The 16,507-nt window shown below is 42.5% G+C and overlaps 1 protein-coding gene across 1 annotated transcript in view; it reads left to right on the top strand.

The window, feature by feature from the left end:
* The window catches only part of LOC126174741 (arylsulfatase B-like), a 107,384-nt gene that overhangs the window by 57,625 nt on the left and 33,252 nt on the right, over nt 1-16,507 (top strand). The window contains exon 6 of the mRNA XM_049921061.1: nt 3,058-3,215. Within this exon, the coding sequence (XP_049777018.1) occupies nt 3,058-3,215 (158 nt within the window). The remainder of the gene's footprint in view (nt 1-3,057; nt 3,216-16,507) is intronic.

Below are 16,507 nucleotides of genomic sequence, written 5' to 3'. Positions count from 1 at the left end.
GTTAGGGGAGAAAGAGAGTGCACCTTCCTGCATAACGAAGGAATTGGATTATTCATTGTTTAGTGTTTATTGGTGGCATGAAATATCTTCAACAACAGATGACGCCATTCAACGTGTCAACAAAGGGGAAGCGCATCTCATTCTTAGTAAAAATGAGATCACTCGTGATTTTAAAAATGATTACTATCTATTTAAATAGCTTTGTAGCCCTTATTTCCAGTCGAAAGGGAGGAGGAAACTGGACAGGTTGGTTCAAATGTCTCTGAGCACTATGGGACTTAACATCGGAGGTCATCAGTCCCCTAGAACGTGGAACTACTTAAACCTAACTAATCTAAGAACATCACCCACATCCATGGCCCAGGCAGGATTCGAAACTACGACCGCAGCGGTCGCGCGGTTCCAGACTGGCGCGCCTACAACCGCTCGGCCACTCTGGCCGGCCTGGACAGGTTACTAGAAAGAACGACGTGTGGATGTGCATAAATACTGTAGACATACTATCTGTAAGGCACTCCGTCTTCAGGCCACGAGTGGCCTACCAGGACCATCCGACCGCCGTGTCGTCCTCGGTGGAGGATGCGGATAGGAGGCGTGTGGTCAGCACACCGCTCTCCCGGTCGTTATGATGGTATTCTCGACCGAAGCCGCTACTATTCGATCGAGTAGCTACTCAATTGGCATGACGAGACTGAGTGTACCCCAAAAAATGGCAACAGCGCATGTCGGCCTGGATTGTCACCCATCCAAGTGCCGACCACGCCCGACAGCTCTTAACTTCGGTGATCTCTCGGGAACCGGTGTATCCATGGCGGCAAAGCCGTAGAAATACTATCCATGCACTATTTATTTCGGTATCACCATTCAGCATTAGAACTACACTCCTGGAAATGGAAAAAAGAACACATTGACTCCGGTGTGTCAGACCCACCATACTTGCTCCGGACACTGCGACAGGGCTGTACAAGCAGTGATGACACGCACGGCACAGCGGACACACCAAGAACCGCGGTGTTGGCCGTCGAATGGCGCTAGCTGCGCAGCATTTGTGCACCGCCGCCGTCAGTGTCAGCCAGTTTGCCGTGGCATACGGAGCTCCAGTGCAGTCTTTAACACTGGTAGCATGCCGCGACAGCGTGGACGTGAACCGTATGTGCAGTTGACGGACTTTGAGCGAGGGCGTATAGTGGGCATGCGGGAGGCCGGGTGGACGTACCGCCGAATTGATCAACACGTGGGGCGTGAGGTCTCCACAGTACATCGATGTTGTCGCCAGTGGTCGGCGGAAGGTGCACGTGCCTGTCGACCTGGGACCGGACCGCAGCGACGCACGGATGCACGCCAAGACCGTAGGATCCTACGCAGTGCCGTAGGGGACCGCACCGCCACTTCCCAGCAAATTAGGGACACTGTTGCTCCTGGGGTATCGGCGAGGACCATTCGCAACCGTCTCCATGAAGCTGGGCTACGGTCCCGCACACCGTTAGGCCGTCTTCCGCTCACGCCCCCACATCGTGCAGCCCGCCTCCAGTGGTGTCGCGACAGGCGTGAATGGAGGGACGAATGGAGACGTGTCGTCTTCAGCGATGAGAGTCGCTTCTGCCTTGGTGCGAATGATGGTCGTATGCGTGTTTGGCGCCGTGCAGGTGAGCGCCACAATCAGGACTGCATACGACCGGGACATACATGGCCAACACCCGGCATCATGGTGTGGGGAGCGATCTCCTACACTGGCCGTACACCGCTGGTTATCGTCGAGGGGACACTGAATAGTGCACAGTACATCCAAACCGTCATCGAACCCATCGTTCTACCATTCCTAGACCGGCAAGGGAACTTGCTGTTCCAACAGGACAATGCACGTCCGCATGTATCCCGTGCCACCCAACGTGCTCTAGAAGGTGTAAGTCAACTACCCTGGCCAGCAAGATCTCCGGATCTGTCCCCCATTGAGCATGTTTGGGACTGGATGAAGCGTCGTCTCACGCGGTCTGCACGTCCAGCACGAACGCTGGTCCAACTGAGGCGCCAGGTGGAAATGGCATGGCAAGCCGTTCCACAGGACTACATCCAGCATCTCTACGATCGTCTCCATGGGAGAATAGCAGCCTGCATTGCTGCGAAAGGTGGATATACACTGTACTAGTGCCGACATTGTGCATGCTCTGTTGCCTGTGTCTATGTGCCTGTGGTTCTGTCAGTGTGATCATGTGATGTATCTGACCCCAGGAATGTGTCAATAAAGTTTCCCCTTCCTGGGACAATGAATTCACGGTGTTCTTATTTCAATTTCCAGGAGTGTATTATTAGTTTCTTTATTTAAAATTTATTTATATTCTCTCTTCTACCCTATTCTAAATCATAATAAAGAAGGGTGTGACACTGGTAATAAATCTGACTGGCGATCTGGATGTGGGAAGTACTGAAGAGATGAATTTTGATGGGGAATTATGAGGGTAGTCTGACAGCTGAGATGTTGTGGTAAGGTGTTGATTAGTCAAGGAAAGAGCGAGGTAGAACCAATCTTTGAGATGAGATCAGTAGCTTATGATTGGAAGGCTGAAGGGGGAGAAGGTGCGGTAAATATCATGAATGTCTAGGAGAGATTGAAATTCCGTTGGGAATGGATATGTAGGACATTGATGATGGTGGGAAGGGGAGCCTGCTGATAGAGGCGTGGCACCGGGTAAGGGTGAGTATAGGGTGTAGGCATTTTGGTTACAGGAGGTGTACGAGAAGAGTATGGGTTCTAGGTGTCGAAGGAGACGTGGAAATTTCAGTACCTGGTAAAGGAGATATGCAGTGAACGATAGGTAACATAAAAGGTACGGCGGAGTTTGTGATGCTCTGTGGTTTGGAGAGACTAATTTTGGGGCAGTAGGTCTCCAAGAACGGACGCCCAACTGCTTCACCGATGTGAGTATTACAGCGAGAGAGGTCCTTTTCCAGATCAAAAATTTCTAACCGAACTCTAAATGCAATTTGTTTTCAGTGACGGTGACAGGCACTGCTGATCGTTTCAATGAACTGCGGCATCTGCACCTTCTCGTGTTACAGGCGTTGTATCAAAACTGGATGAATCGGTGGGGCGGGTGGTGGCGGCGCTCCAACAGCGAGGAATGCTGGAGAACTCCATCATCGTGTTCACCCCGGACAACGGAGCACCCTCGACTGGCGGAACGGCCAACTGGGGATCCAACTACCCCTTCAGAGGCGTAAGTAGAGATATACAATGCAGCTTGTTGTAAAGTACCGCAGCAGGTGTCGCACCTGGGCAGGTCATTTTCAGTGTCAGAACAGTCCCACTCGCACTAAACCTCCGGAAATCTTCCAGTTCAGCCTGTGAGTCCATAGAGAATGGCACAAGACACGTACAATATGAGTGGCTGTGCTTTTCCATCCGAGTTTGCGACCTATCTTAGTGATTCGTTCTGTAAGGTTCTTTCTACCTGTTTTGCCGAGAAGCTCTCGAAGCTTATGTCGCTCGCAGAAGCAGTATCAGCGCCGTCTGGTTCTCTGTTAAAGTGCAATTCTACCACTATCATTTTACGTGATGAAGCGGGAGTCTATATTATTCGGAAAAATGTCCAAAAGGGATGCCATTATGATGTATTTATCTACTACCACCATAAACTGATAACATCGACACAGTTATTAATGACTGACTGAAAGCTAACGATTTTCTGAGAGCATAGTCTTACGACAGAATTAGATAGGACGGCATTCTATCGGCGACTGGCGACTATGGTGTGCAGTCTGTACCTAGAACTTACGCTAGTGATACTTTGTAACAGTTCATACATTTTCGTTAGCTTGAACATTATTCACTTATTTATTAGGATTATAGATATTAGGCGCTCTAATATTATTGTAACAAAGCACTTATGATCTGTAGTCCTCTCCTGATACCTGCATAGGAAAAGTCACTTCTATTAGCAAATATTCATTAAGTAATATTACCTACATTGCAGCAGAATAACTACTTTTCCTACGTATCTCGCTGCTGAGGTAGCTGGCGGTCAAATTTGTAGCCACAGTGCCTCCCTCCATTGTCCTCTGGCAACGCTATATGGTCCACAGGCTCCTTCAACCAGCGTGGGAACTGGAATCTTACTCTCGACTGGCTGCGTTCTGCAGTCCCGCTTTACTCACTGAGGCTAATGCCTCACCAGGCGATTCTCGATAATAATCGCGGCTGAAATAAACGCCTAGGGTGTCACACTTCAAACCATTGTAATCGCGGCGGATGAAGTCGCGCCGTCGAAACTGGGTGACGCACTAGCGACAAAAATCGGTGGCTTCTGCAGTTGTGTTGCAACCAGCCACGAGACACACTGAAACATCCCCTTTGAACAATTATGAATTACTGTATTGTTGCCGGCCGCGGTGGTCTAGTGGTTCTAGGCGCGCAGTCCGGAACCGCGGGACTGCTACGGTCGCAGGTTCGAATCCTGCCTCGGTCGTGGATGTGTGTGATGTCCTTAGGTTAGTTAGGTTTAAATAGTTCTAAGTTCTAGGGGACTGATGACCTCAGATGTTAGTCCCATAGTGCTCAGAGCCATTTGAACCATTTTGAACTGTATTGTTAAACCTCTACGCTATCTGATTTACAAACAGCTGAGCAAAACTCAACGTACTCAAACAGTTTTCTCTTTACTTATTCTGATCATCACTAAACTGAAACACAATATTTTTTAGCGCAACGCAATCTGACTTTCAATAATCCCTGTACAAGAATGGCCCTGACTGACAATAACCTATACCTTTCATGAATCACTTACCTCACAAAAATGTTCGTTACGCGAACTACTGCAATACAGCAAGCGCCAATACTGCCGACTAAACAAAAGATTCTAACTACTGCAGGCACTAACTACTGATAGGCATAGTTAGCAAATAAAAGATAGAGAACAAACAATGTATTTACCTTAATAGCGTTAAAAATTACAATATATATAATTTAGTGGCATCCTATTAAACAAATTTCCTTTTTCTGACGGACACATGTCCAGATCGTCCGCTCAAAACTCTGTCATCTCTCTCTCCACATCCACCACTGCTGGCGGCCCACCTCCAACTGCGCTGCGCTATGCGCTGTTCACATCCAGCTGCCCAACACTACACAAGCGAATATTCCAACAATGAGTACAACCAGCCACAGACTGCACACAGCACAGTGCTTGATTTTCATACAGAGCGCTACGTGGCGTTACCAACATAAAAATCTAAACAGCTCACTTACAACACCATGCATGATGACCTGTCATTCGAAATGGAAATATTTAGCTGCAGTAGCATTATATGCAGTTCGACGTCGCAGAAGGCGTAACCGCCCACGAAAATGGTGGATTCATCCAATTATTATGAATCATCCAAGTGAAGGAAAGTTCGTGTTGTTACACAAGAAACATAGGAGTTATCCGGGGAAATTCTTTGATGATTACCGCATATCCGTAGAATCTTTAGGCTTACTGCTGTCGAATATATAGGGCTATTATAAATGATTGAAGCGATTTCATAAATTCACTGTAACTCCATTCATTGACATATGGTCACGACACACTACAGATACATAGAAAAACTCATAAAGGTTCAGGTTTCTGCCGTCAGAGCGCTCGAGAGCGCAGTGAGACAAAATGGCGACAGGAGCCGAGAAAGCGTATGTCGTGCTTGAAATGCACTCACATCAGTCAGTCATAACAGTGCAACGACACTTCAGGACGTAGTTCAACAAAGATCCAACAACTGCTAACTCCATTCGGCGATCGAATGCGCAGTTTAAAGCTTCTGGATGCTTCTGAAAGGGGAAATCAACGGGTCGGCCTGCAGTGAGCGAAGAAACGGTTGAACGCGTGCGGGCAAGTTTGACGCGTAGCCCGCGGAAAATTGGCTCATGCCACAACTGGAGACCGACAGCGCCGACTTCATCTTTCAACAGGATGGTGCTCCACCGCACTTCCATCATGATGTTCGGCATTTCTTAAACAGGAGATTGGAAAACCGATGGATCGGTCGTGGTGGAGATCATGATCAGCAATTCATGGCCTCCACGCTCTCCCGACTTAACCCCATGTGATTTCTTTCTGTGGGGTTATGTGAAAGATTCAGTGTTTAAACCTCCTCTACCAAGAAACGTGCCAGAACTGCGAGCTCGCATCAACGATGCTTTCGAACTCATTGATGGGGACATGCTGCGCCGAGTGTGGGAGGAACTTGATTATCGGCTTGATGTCTGCCGAATCACTAAAGGGGCACATATCGAACATTTGTGAATGCCTAAAAAACTTTTTGAGCTTTTGTATGTGAGTGCAAAGCATTGTGAAAATATCTCAAGTAATAAAGTTATTGTAGAGCTGTGAAATCGCTTCAATCATTTGTAATAACCCTGTAGAAACTGACAAAAGGAGGATACCAAGATAGACGACTGTGTTTGGGGCGGAAGAAAAACTTGCAATAACATTGAGGTACTTTTCTTAAATTACATACAGTACATAATTTGTGGACATGAACATTCACTTAACATAGCGTTAACATAAACTAGGTTACAGTGAAGGAGTTTACATTACAAGTTCATGTCAGCTGCCTCATCACTTGTAATATTCTTCAAATGATAAGATAGAGTCTTCTCCGGCAATCCAGTCACTGGAGAAAAATAAGTGATTGGACTCTCAGGTGTAGGACTTTGTGTGCTTGTCGATGTCCACGAACCTGACGGCGCAGTATTTGTGAATGAGTCAGTAGTAGTGCTGCCCTCTACAGTCTTTCGGCTGTAAGATTTTATTAATTGTAATGTTTTTATTTGAATGTCTACTTTATCGTCGGTAGTCATTTCTTTCAAGTATGGCGAAAGAGATGTCAAAAACAACTCATCAGGATTCTTTTGTGGTATAGCTCAAGTTGAACTATGTGTCAAAACTCTTTTGTCAACTCTCTTTCTAATGGCTCCTGAAGTTTCCTTTTATTTGCTTTAGCAATGGAAGGCTTAGCAGCAGTGTTAGGTGGGGGTGCACTGTCTTCATAATGCTTTTCCGCTTCATCGTTATCAAGAACAGAGGCATCATTCATATTTCCTGAGGTCCTGAAATTAAAAGAAACATTTCTGGAAAAACCCACATGCCACTTTGTACTGTACAGATGTGTGTGATGTGATAAGTATATAATAAGTCGGTATTGAGTAGGTAATCAACTACCATATCCAATGGAAATACATTTAAATGTTACAAAATTGCAGAAGGAAGTTTATACTTACTGCCCCAGTTCCACGATTAGTGAAGCCCTGGAATATTGGAAGTGAAGTGTTTTGTCATAAACAATTTCGTTCCGTAGTACCTATCAGTGACTATTACTTCCAATAGATTGATATAGGAGGATATGAACACCATGGTGATTCAAATATTTTAAAACGAACTAACTTCAGGAGAGCACTTTATAATGCAAGGTTACCTCTTCCAGACGCCAAACCTCTGACTAATGAACCAAACAATGAAAATGTGCCTTTCGTATTTATAGGTGACAAAGGTTTTGGTCTAGATAAGCACTTGATGCTGCCTTTTGCAAGAAAATCACACACATTCTCGAGGAGAGTGTTTGCTTATAGACTGAGTAGAGCAAGGCGTGCAGTGTAATGTTCGTTTGACATCCTTGCTAACAAATGGCGAATTTTCCACAGGGCCACAGATGTTAATAGTAACTTCGCTGAAAGTGTTATAAAAACTTGTTGCTTGCTGCATAACTTTGTGCAGAAGCAATATGGCTATCGGTTTGAAGATACTTTAACCTGCTCTGTGGAATCTACGGAAAATGTAGGACTAAAAGGTAGCAACCGTGATTGTGACATTAGACACACGTTTTGCACCTTCTTCTGCTCTGTGGAAGGATCAGTTCCTTGGTAAGGTGCATACATTGCCGGCAAGGAAAACTAGACGTCTGCAGATGAGGGTGTCATTGTTGTCATCAGTTGAACTTAAATGTATTAATAGTCGATACATTTCATGTTCACATTGACGTGTTAGAATATTTGGTTTATAACTTAAATACATAATGCTACGAATACGTTCACAAGAATACCGTTCTTTCGAACGACCCTTTGTAGTTTCCCTTTTAATTTTTGTAATAACGTATTCCATAAATCCTTAAATTTACGACCTTTTTTCAACTGTATCCTCACAACCTTTGATATTATTGGATTTAGATATTAGTAAGAATAATTTGTACAAATTCAGAGTATTTATTTCTCTGACTTTTTTAAAATGCAGAAAATAGTCTGAAAATACCTCTAAGAACGTTATATTAAATCATGCCAAGTTTTAACACAATTAGTTACATTGTTTTCGCACAACAGGTTTGTATGCATGTCAAGCTATTACAGGGAGAAGGAAAAATAAAATTTAAATTACTTTTTTAGTTGTTGTCTAGGAGAAAGTTACGTCGATTGTCATGAAACTTTTCATGCACCTATGTATAATTATGCACGTATATCATCTTACCTACTGCCTTTTTTGCATCCAGTGACGACGAGTTCCACTTCTCAGCCCCAACAACATATGCACACACCTTGTTCCATGCTTCTGTCTTCAGCTTACTGTCTTTATAATCTTGCGATTTTACGCTGCAGAGGCAGTGATATTTCTCTACCTCAGTTATTATCAATTCAATGTCCACATGATCCACTGGACTGACATTTACAGAGTTTTCGGCCATTGCCACACACAGACGAAATCGAATTGAGAACAGTATCCTTGTGGCTACTGCGCGACTGGTAATGATAACAGTCTAGTGTTGCAAGGATGACGACGATTACTGCCGCACCAAGAATAGCCCCGGGCCCATTCGGCAGCGACAATCGCGCGCAGAAACTTAACGGAGAGACAATTACAGCCCAATGTGGCACCTTCCGTTTGCAACATGGAGTTCCATTTCCGGCGCCACAAAAATCATTGACCTTCGGCGGAGAAAATCGCCTAGTGTGGCATTAGCTTGAGTGCTACATATTGTCTGCAGACGCGATATAGAACTGTGAAACTGCAAAATAAGGAAATTAACGTAAGGAGTACCTTACACATCCCCTTCAGTAATTTCTTTTTCAAAACTGTGGTTCTTTCTTAGCAAAATCGTAGTTTGGAAAGCACTGGAAACGTGGTCCTTCAGCTCTTAGGAGCAGCCAAAACAATTTAGATCAGTCCATTTTTTACGCCACCCGTTTTATTACCTTTTTTCGTCAAATTAATTTTAGTAATTCATTATGAGCTATTTGAAACACAATATCTAATTTTTCACGAGGTACTCTTACATTTGCAGGTAATAAACAGCCTGTCTTAGCTTTCCGATTAATTGTATTAAGAGAACCTTTGAAGTTTACCTCCCGTGCTCTGGTATCATCAATCTTTCAAACAGAAAATCTTTGAACACCAATAACGTATCAAACAGAACACTTCAAATACAACATCAAAAGTAGAAAATATAAGGTGCAGAATATTGATTATTAACATAAAATTTTCTCACAACATCAGGAAAATATTGTTTTATTTTACAAGTTTTTTCAAAAATAGTGAAAACATTTCACTCGGATTTTCTAGCGGCCACTTGGCGGTCCCAAAGGAACCTATCGGAGCATTTTTAGAGTTTCGTGCCTTAGTCGGTAAAAATGAAACCTGTATAAGATCACTTTGTCGTCCGCGTCTGTCCAACTGTTAAAAACACTTTTCAGGGACGGGTGACGTATCGAGTTGAAATTTATGTCACATACTGAGGTCTATGATCCCTTATCGGCGTAAAAAATTGAAGCTTCTAGATCAATTGTACCAAAAGATACGGTTGTTCATGTATTTCAATAACCGAAACTCACTCATCAAATCTATGGGGTACTTTAGTCGGTCTACAATCATGAAATTTGGCAAAAAGTAAGGTTTCACAGTATAGCCACAGGTAAAACTCCGAAAACTGTAAATCGGTTGTTAATTCACACGAAAAAATGATTTTTGTTTTCATTTCTTATCCCATTATCTGTCCTGTTAGTCCGTCTGTTAATACCCCTTTCTCTCAGGAGTGTGCAGAGGTATGTAGTTGAAATTTATGTCACATACAGAGATCTATGGTGTCTTGTCGAGTAATAAATGTTAGTTTCTAAATGAATGCAATCAAAGTGTACCACTTGATCCTCGCAAGTCACTCTTCATAACCTGTACGTTACTTCCCCTTGTCCTAGAATCATGACATTTGGCAAGAAACAAGTTTTCAAAGTAAAATAAAAAAAATCGAAAACTGTTAATTTGCATTAATATCAGAGGAGCAAAAATTTTGGGTCAGTTCTTATCTGAATCTACTCGTACGTGTTTTAAGACCCTTTTCCCTCAGCAACGAGCAGTTGAAATATCTGTCGCATACCAAGGTAAATAGGCCCTTTGCGGTGAAATGTAGTTGCGACCAGAAGCTACGGCCATTTAGGTCACACATGTTGACTCTCGCAAAGCCACTCATGAAAAGCTGTAGGATATTTCTGTCGGCCTAGAATCATAGTATTCATTCATTCATAGCAAACATTCACGGTAAAAGTAAAGCAAAAAATCCGATAACAGTTAATATGTAATTAAACAACAAAAACTGTTTCTTTTGTCAACTCTTATTCGACGTTAAACATGAAATTAAAACAGTCAGTAGTTTTCCATTGAAGCTGACTGTGTTGTAATGGTAAAAACTAAACGTCGCCCAAGGAATGATTTTTTTGCTCGTATGACGCGTTTCGGAATTTTGTGAATCACCAGATATCCAGGAACGATTACTGACGTAGATATGGTTTATCAATCTGTACGTGAAACAAACATTCGCAGGCTAGTCTGCCGCCAAGTCTGCTTGATTGCAGAACTGATGATATTCATAATAACCTTCACCTGGCTCTCGCGTGATTTTATGTTACCTTTATATTAATGAAATAAAAACATTCTCGAAAATCGGGGAATCCCTGGCGCTGATAACTTGCCAGTATCAATGTCGATAACAGGCAAAAATGGTGGAGATTATCTATGAAGTGCCTACATACATAATTTAGTTTATACAGAACTCTCAGCACGTGAGCCTTACTGACACCTGACCCATTTTGTTACGATTTACAATACACAAACACAGTATGGTAGAATACACAAACCAATTATACGCGATAGACACAGGAAATTATATCTCTTTGACCTACTTTGGAGCATTACTGCTCACCATAACGCTTTATTAAGAAGCGCATACCCCTCGTCGTAGCTCTTTAAGAACTCATGATACTGACACGTCTTATGTCCTAGGCGAGGCGTTTCCCTGATGAAAGCCATCATCTGCGTCTGTACCAACCGCGTCTCTTGCTGCTGATTGTTCACCTGGTTCGGCCCTCAGTGCACGTTATTTTGTTATGTGTGCTCCGAATGTTCCTGTGTTTGCATTCATCATAACATTTAATATTAGTACATGCAATAAAAACATATACGGTTCTTTAGAAAGAACATAAGGATGAATGTGGTTTACATTCTTCAGGCAGCGAATATTTTAATCATCAGATGTTTTATTCTGTCCATGTGGCAAATTAAAAAAAAATCTAACTGATACTCTTATTAATTAGTGATTTTTCCTTATTAAATATATCTTTTAAGTTAATAAACAGCCGATTCATTAGATGAAATATAACTATTTTCACTTATTCTCCTTCTTCATCTTCTTTGGCACTAGAGCCCTTGACGGCTCTAGGACTCTTCAACAGTCTTCCTCCATACATCTCTGTTCTCTCCCTTCCTCTGGTCTCCATCTTGTTAAGGTCGGACAACACACTCTACAGCCACTAGCTCTTGGTGGGCTTTTCCTTCTAGTGGATTTCTATCTACCTTCAATTATTCATTTGGGCATCTTGTCATCCGACATTCTCTCTGTATGTCCTAACCAGCGGATTTTTTGAGATTCAACAAATTTCACTATAGCCTCCCCCTGTATAATCTCTTGTGTTTCGCTGTTGTACCTTATTCTCCTACCATGTGCCCATAAACTTTTCGCAGTATTTTTCTTTCAAATACCTTTAGGTTGTTTGTAAGTCCAATTTTTGCTCCTCCTGCTTCCATTATTTCGTAAATTTTTATAAGGGTGTTTACATCTGTTGCCGTAAATGCTATATCATCTGCATCGCATATGTATGACCAGATTTCATCATTATTATTCCTCTTTATTGTGGAAGACTATGCAGTGCGAAGTTAAACAGGACTGAAGGGACACCATAAGTCTGTTCCACTCTATTTGTAAAGATAAAACTCCTGATCACGTTGTTGTTCACTTTTGCATTAGTGTTCTTCATTATTAACTCGCCTAATCTTCTTAGCTGGTCACAGGTGTCCAATAATTTTGTACGTCATACAATGCCTGTCTGTTAACACCATCAAAAACATTTTAGAAGCAACAAACAGTAAATGGAGACATATATCACATTCGTAATAATTTCTCCATTATTTGTCTAACAACAAACAACGGGTCAGAAGTGCCTCCGATTAATAGGAAATCACACTGGTGTTACCCAATAATATTTTCAGTGCACTTTTTTATCCTTTCATTCAGCAGCCCGGAAAAAATCTAGTAGGATGTATTCCATAAAGCCATGCCTCCACAGTTTTCACAACCGAATTTTTATCCCTTGTTACATATATGGCTTATTATTCTAGTTTTCCAATTCTCAGGCATTCGTTCATTTCCCCATATGTTATTTTTTAATGCATGTATTTCACTTATTAGAGGATGGGCACCAAATTTCATAAGTTCTTACACTATCCCATCTCATCAGGACCATTGTAATTTATCAGTTTAAATGTTCACTGACTCCACCTCCTCCACTGTTTCTCCCTTTCATCTGCTCTTGCCCCTATATTCTCCTCCTGCTCATGTGGAGTCATCAGTCCACTGACTGGTTTGATGCGGCCCGCCACGAATTCCTTTCCTGTGCTGACCTCTTCATCTCAGAGTGGCACTTGCAACCTACGTCCTCAATTATTTGCTTGACGTATTCCAATCTCTGTATTCCTCTACAGTTTTTGCCCTCTACAGCTCCCTCTAGTACCATGGAAGTCATTCCCTCATGTCTTAGCAGATGTCCTATCATCCTGTCCCTTCTCCTTATCAGTGTTTTCCACATATTCCTTTCCTCTCCGATTCTGCGTAGAACCTCCTCATTCCTTACCTTATCAGTCCACCTAATTTTCAACATTCGCCTATAGCACCACATCTCAAATGCTTCGATTCTCTTCCTTTCCGGTTTTTCCACAGTCCATGTTTCACTGCCATACAATGCTGTACTCCAGACGTACATCCTCAAAAATTTCTTCCTCAAATTAAGGCCGGTATTTGATATTAATAGAATTCTCTTGGCATGAAATGCCTTTTTTGCCATAGCGAGTCTGTTTCTGATGTCCTCCTTGCTCCGCCCGTCATTGGTTATTTTACTTCCTAGGTAGCAGAATTCCTTAACTTCATTGACTTTGTGACCATCAATCCTGATGTTAATTTTCTCGCTGTTCTCATTTCTACTACTTCTCATTACCTTCGTCTTTCTCCGATTTACTCTCAAACCATACTGTGTACTCATTAGACTGTTCATTCCGTTCAGCAGATCATTTAATTCTTCTTCACTTTCACTCAGGATAGCAATGTCATCAGCGAATCGTATCATTGATATCCTTTCACCTTGTATTTTAATTCCACTCCGGCACCTTTCTTTTATTCCCATCATTGCTTCCTCGATGTACAGATTGAAGAGTAGGGGCGAAAGGCTACAGCCTTGTCTTACACCCTTCATAATACGAGCACTTCGTTCTTGATCGTCCACTCTTATTATTCCCTCTTGGTTGTTGTACATATTGTATGTGACCCGTCTCTCCCTATAGCTTACCTATACTTTTTTCAGAATCTCGAACAGCTTGTACCATTTTATATTGTGCAACGCTTTTTCCAGGTCGACAAATCCTATGAAAGTGTCTTGGTTTTGCTTTAGCCTTGCTTCCATTATTAGCCGTAACATCAGAATTGCCTCTGTCGTCCCTTTACTTTTCCTAAAGCCAAACTGATCGTCACCTAGCGCATTCTCAATTTTCTTTTCCATTCTTCTGTATATTATTCTTGTAACAGCTTCGATGCATGAGCTGTTAAGCTGATTGTGCGATAATTCTCGCACTTGTCAGCCCTTGCCGTCTTCGGAATTGTATGGATGATGCTTTTCCGAAAGTCAGATGGTATATCGCCAGACTCATATATTCTACACACCAACGTGAATAGTCGTTTTGTTGACACTTCCCCCAATGATTTTAGAAATTCTGATGGAATGTTATCTATCCCTTCTGCCTTATTTGATCGTAAGTCCTCCAAAGCTCTTTTAAATTCCGATTTAATACTAGATCTCCTATCTCTTCTAAATCGACTCCTGTTTCTTCTTCTATCACATCAGACAAATCTTAACCCTCATAGAGGCTTTCAATGTATTCTTTCCACCTATCTGCTCTCTCCTCTGCATTTAACAGTGGAATTCCCGTTGCACTCTTAATGTTACCACCGTTGCTTTTAATGTCACCAAAGGTTGTTTTGACTTTCCTCTATGCTGAGTCTGTCCTTCCGACAGTCATATCATTTTCGATGTCTTCACCTTTTTCCTGCAGCCATTTCGTCTTAGCTTCCCTGCACTTCCTATTTATTTCATTCCTCAGCGACTTGTATTTCAGTATTCCTGATTTTCCCGGAACATATTTGTACTTCCTCCTTTCATCAATCAACTAAAGTATTTCTTTTGTTACCCATGGTTTCTTCGCAGCTACCTTCTTTGTACCTATGTTTTCCTTCCCAACTTCAGTGATGGCTCTTTTTAGAGATGTCCACTCCTCTTCAACTGTACTGCCTACTGCGCTATTCCTTATTGCTATATCTATAGCGTTAGAGAACTTCAAACGTATCTCGTCATTCCTTAGTACTTCAGTATCCCACTTCTTTGCGTATTGATTCTTCCTGACTAATGTCTTGAACTTCAGCCTACTCTTCATCACTACTATATTGTGATCAGAGTCTATATCTGCTCCTGGGTACGCCTTACAATCCAGTATCTGATTTCAGAATCTCTGTCTGACCATGATGTAAAATAATTGAAATCTTCCCGTACCTCCCGGCCTTTTCCCAGTATACCTCATCCTCTTGTGATTCTTGAACAGGGTATTCGCTATTACTAGCTGACACTTGTTACAGAACTCAATTAGTCTTTCTCCTCTTTCATTCCTTGTCCCAAGTCCATATTCTTCTGTATCCTTTTCTTCTACTCCTTTCCCTACAACTGCATTCCAGTCGCCTATGACTATTAGATTTTCGTCTTCCTTTACATACTGCGTTATCCTTTCAATATCCGCATACACTTTCTCTATCTGTTCATCTTCAGCTTGCGACGTCGGCATGTATACCTGAACTATCGTTGTCGGTGTTGGTCTGCAGTCGATTCTGATTAGAACAACCCGGTCACTGAACTGTTCACAGTAACACACACTCTGCCCTACCTTCCAATTTATAACGAATCCTACGCCTGTTATACCATTTCCTGCTGCTGTTGATATTACCCGATACTCATCTGACCAGAAATCCTTGTCTTCCTTCTACTTCACTGACCCCTACTATATCTAGATTGAGCCTTTGCATCTCCCTTTTCAGATTTTCTAGTTTCCCTACCACGTTCAAACTTCTGACATTCCACGCCCCGATTTGTAGAACGTTATCCTTTCGTTGATTATTCAATGTTTTTCTCATGGTAACCTCCCCTTGGCAGTCCCCTCCCGGAGATCCGAATGGGGGACTATTCCGGAATCTTTTGCCAATGGAGAGATCATCATGACACTTCTTCAGTTACAGGTCACATGTCCTGTGGATACACGTTACGTGTCTTTAATGCAGTGGTTTCCATTGCCTTCTGCATCCTCATGTCGTTGATCATTGCTGATTCTTCCGCCTTTAGTTGCAATTTCCCACCCCTAGGACAAGAGAGTGCCCTTAACCCCTATCCGCTCCTCCGCCCTCTTTGACAAGGCCGTTGGCAGAATGAGGCTGACTTCTTATGCCGGAAGTCTTCGGCCGCCAATGCGGATTATTTATGAAAATTTAGGCTGTGGCGGGGATCGAACACGGGGCCGAAAACGTTTTGATTATGAATCAAAGACGCTATCCCTAGACCACGGGTCTATTCACTGCAAGTTTGTACTGAGCATATTTTCAAAGTATTCTGTTAATCACTGTATTTTGTGTAGTTCGTCCCTGATTATCTTACAATTTCTATTTTGTCATGCAATTTGCGTGTGTCAAATTTTTTTCTCTCATTCCTGCTGCATTTCAGGATTTTCTTGTCTCATTCTGTTCCTTTAGTTGTGCTACCTCTTGAAAGTTTGATTTCAGCCATTCCTTTCTATATTTCTTACATATCCTCTGAACATTAGACCTTAATTCGGTTACACCTCCACATTTTTTCTTGTCGCTCTCT

This window comes from Schistocerca cancellata, chromosome 3, assembly GCF_023864275.1.
Source record: "Schistocerca cancellata isolate TAMUIC-IGC-003103 chromosome 3, iqSchCanc2.1, whole genome shotgun sequence".
Classification (NCBI taxonomy): domain Eukaryota; kingdom Metazoa; phylum Arthropoda; class Insecta; order Orthoptera; family Acrididae; genus Schistocerca; species Schistocerca cancellata.
The sequence above is the reverse complement of the archived record's forward strand: the minus strand, read 5'-3'. Positions and strand labels throughout refer to the sequence as shown.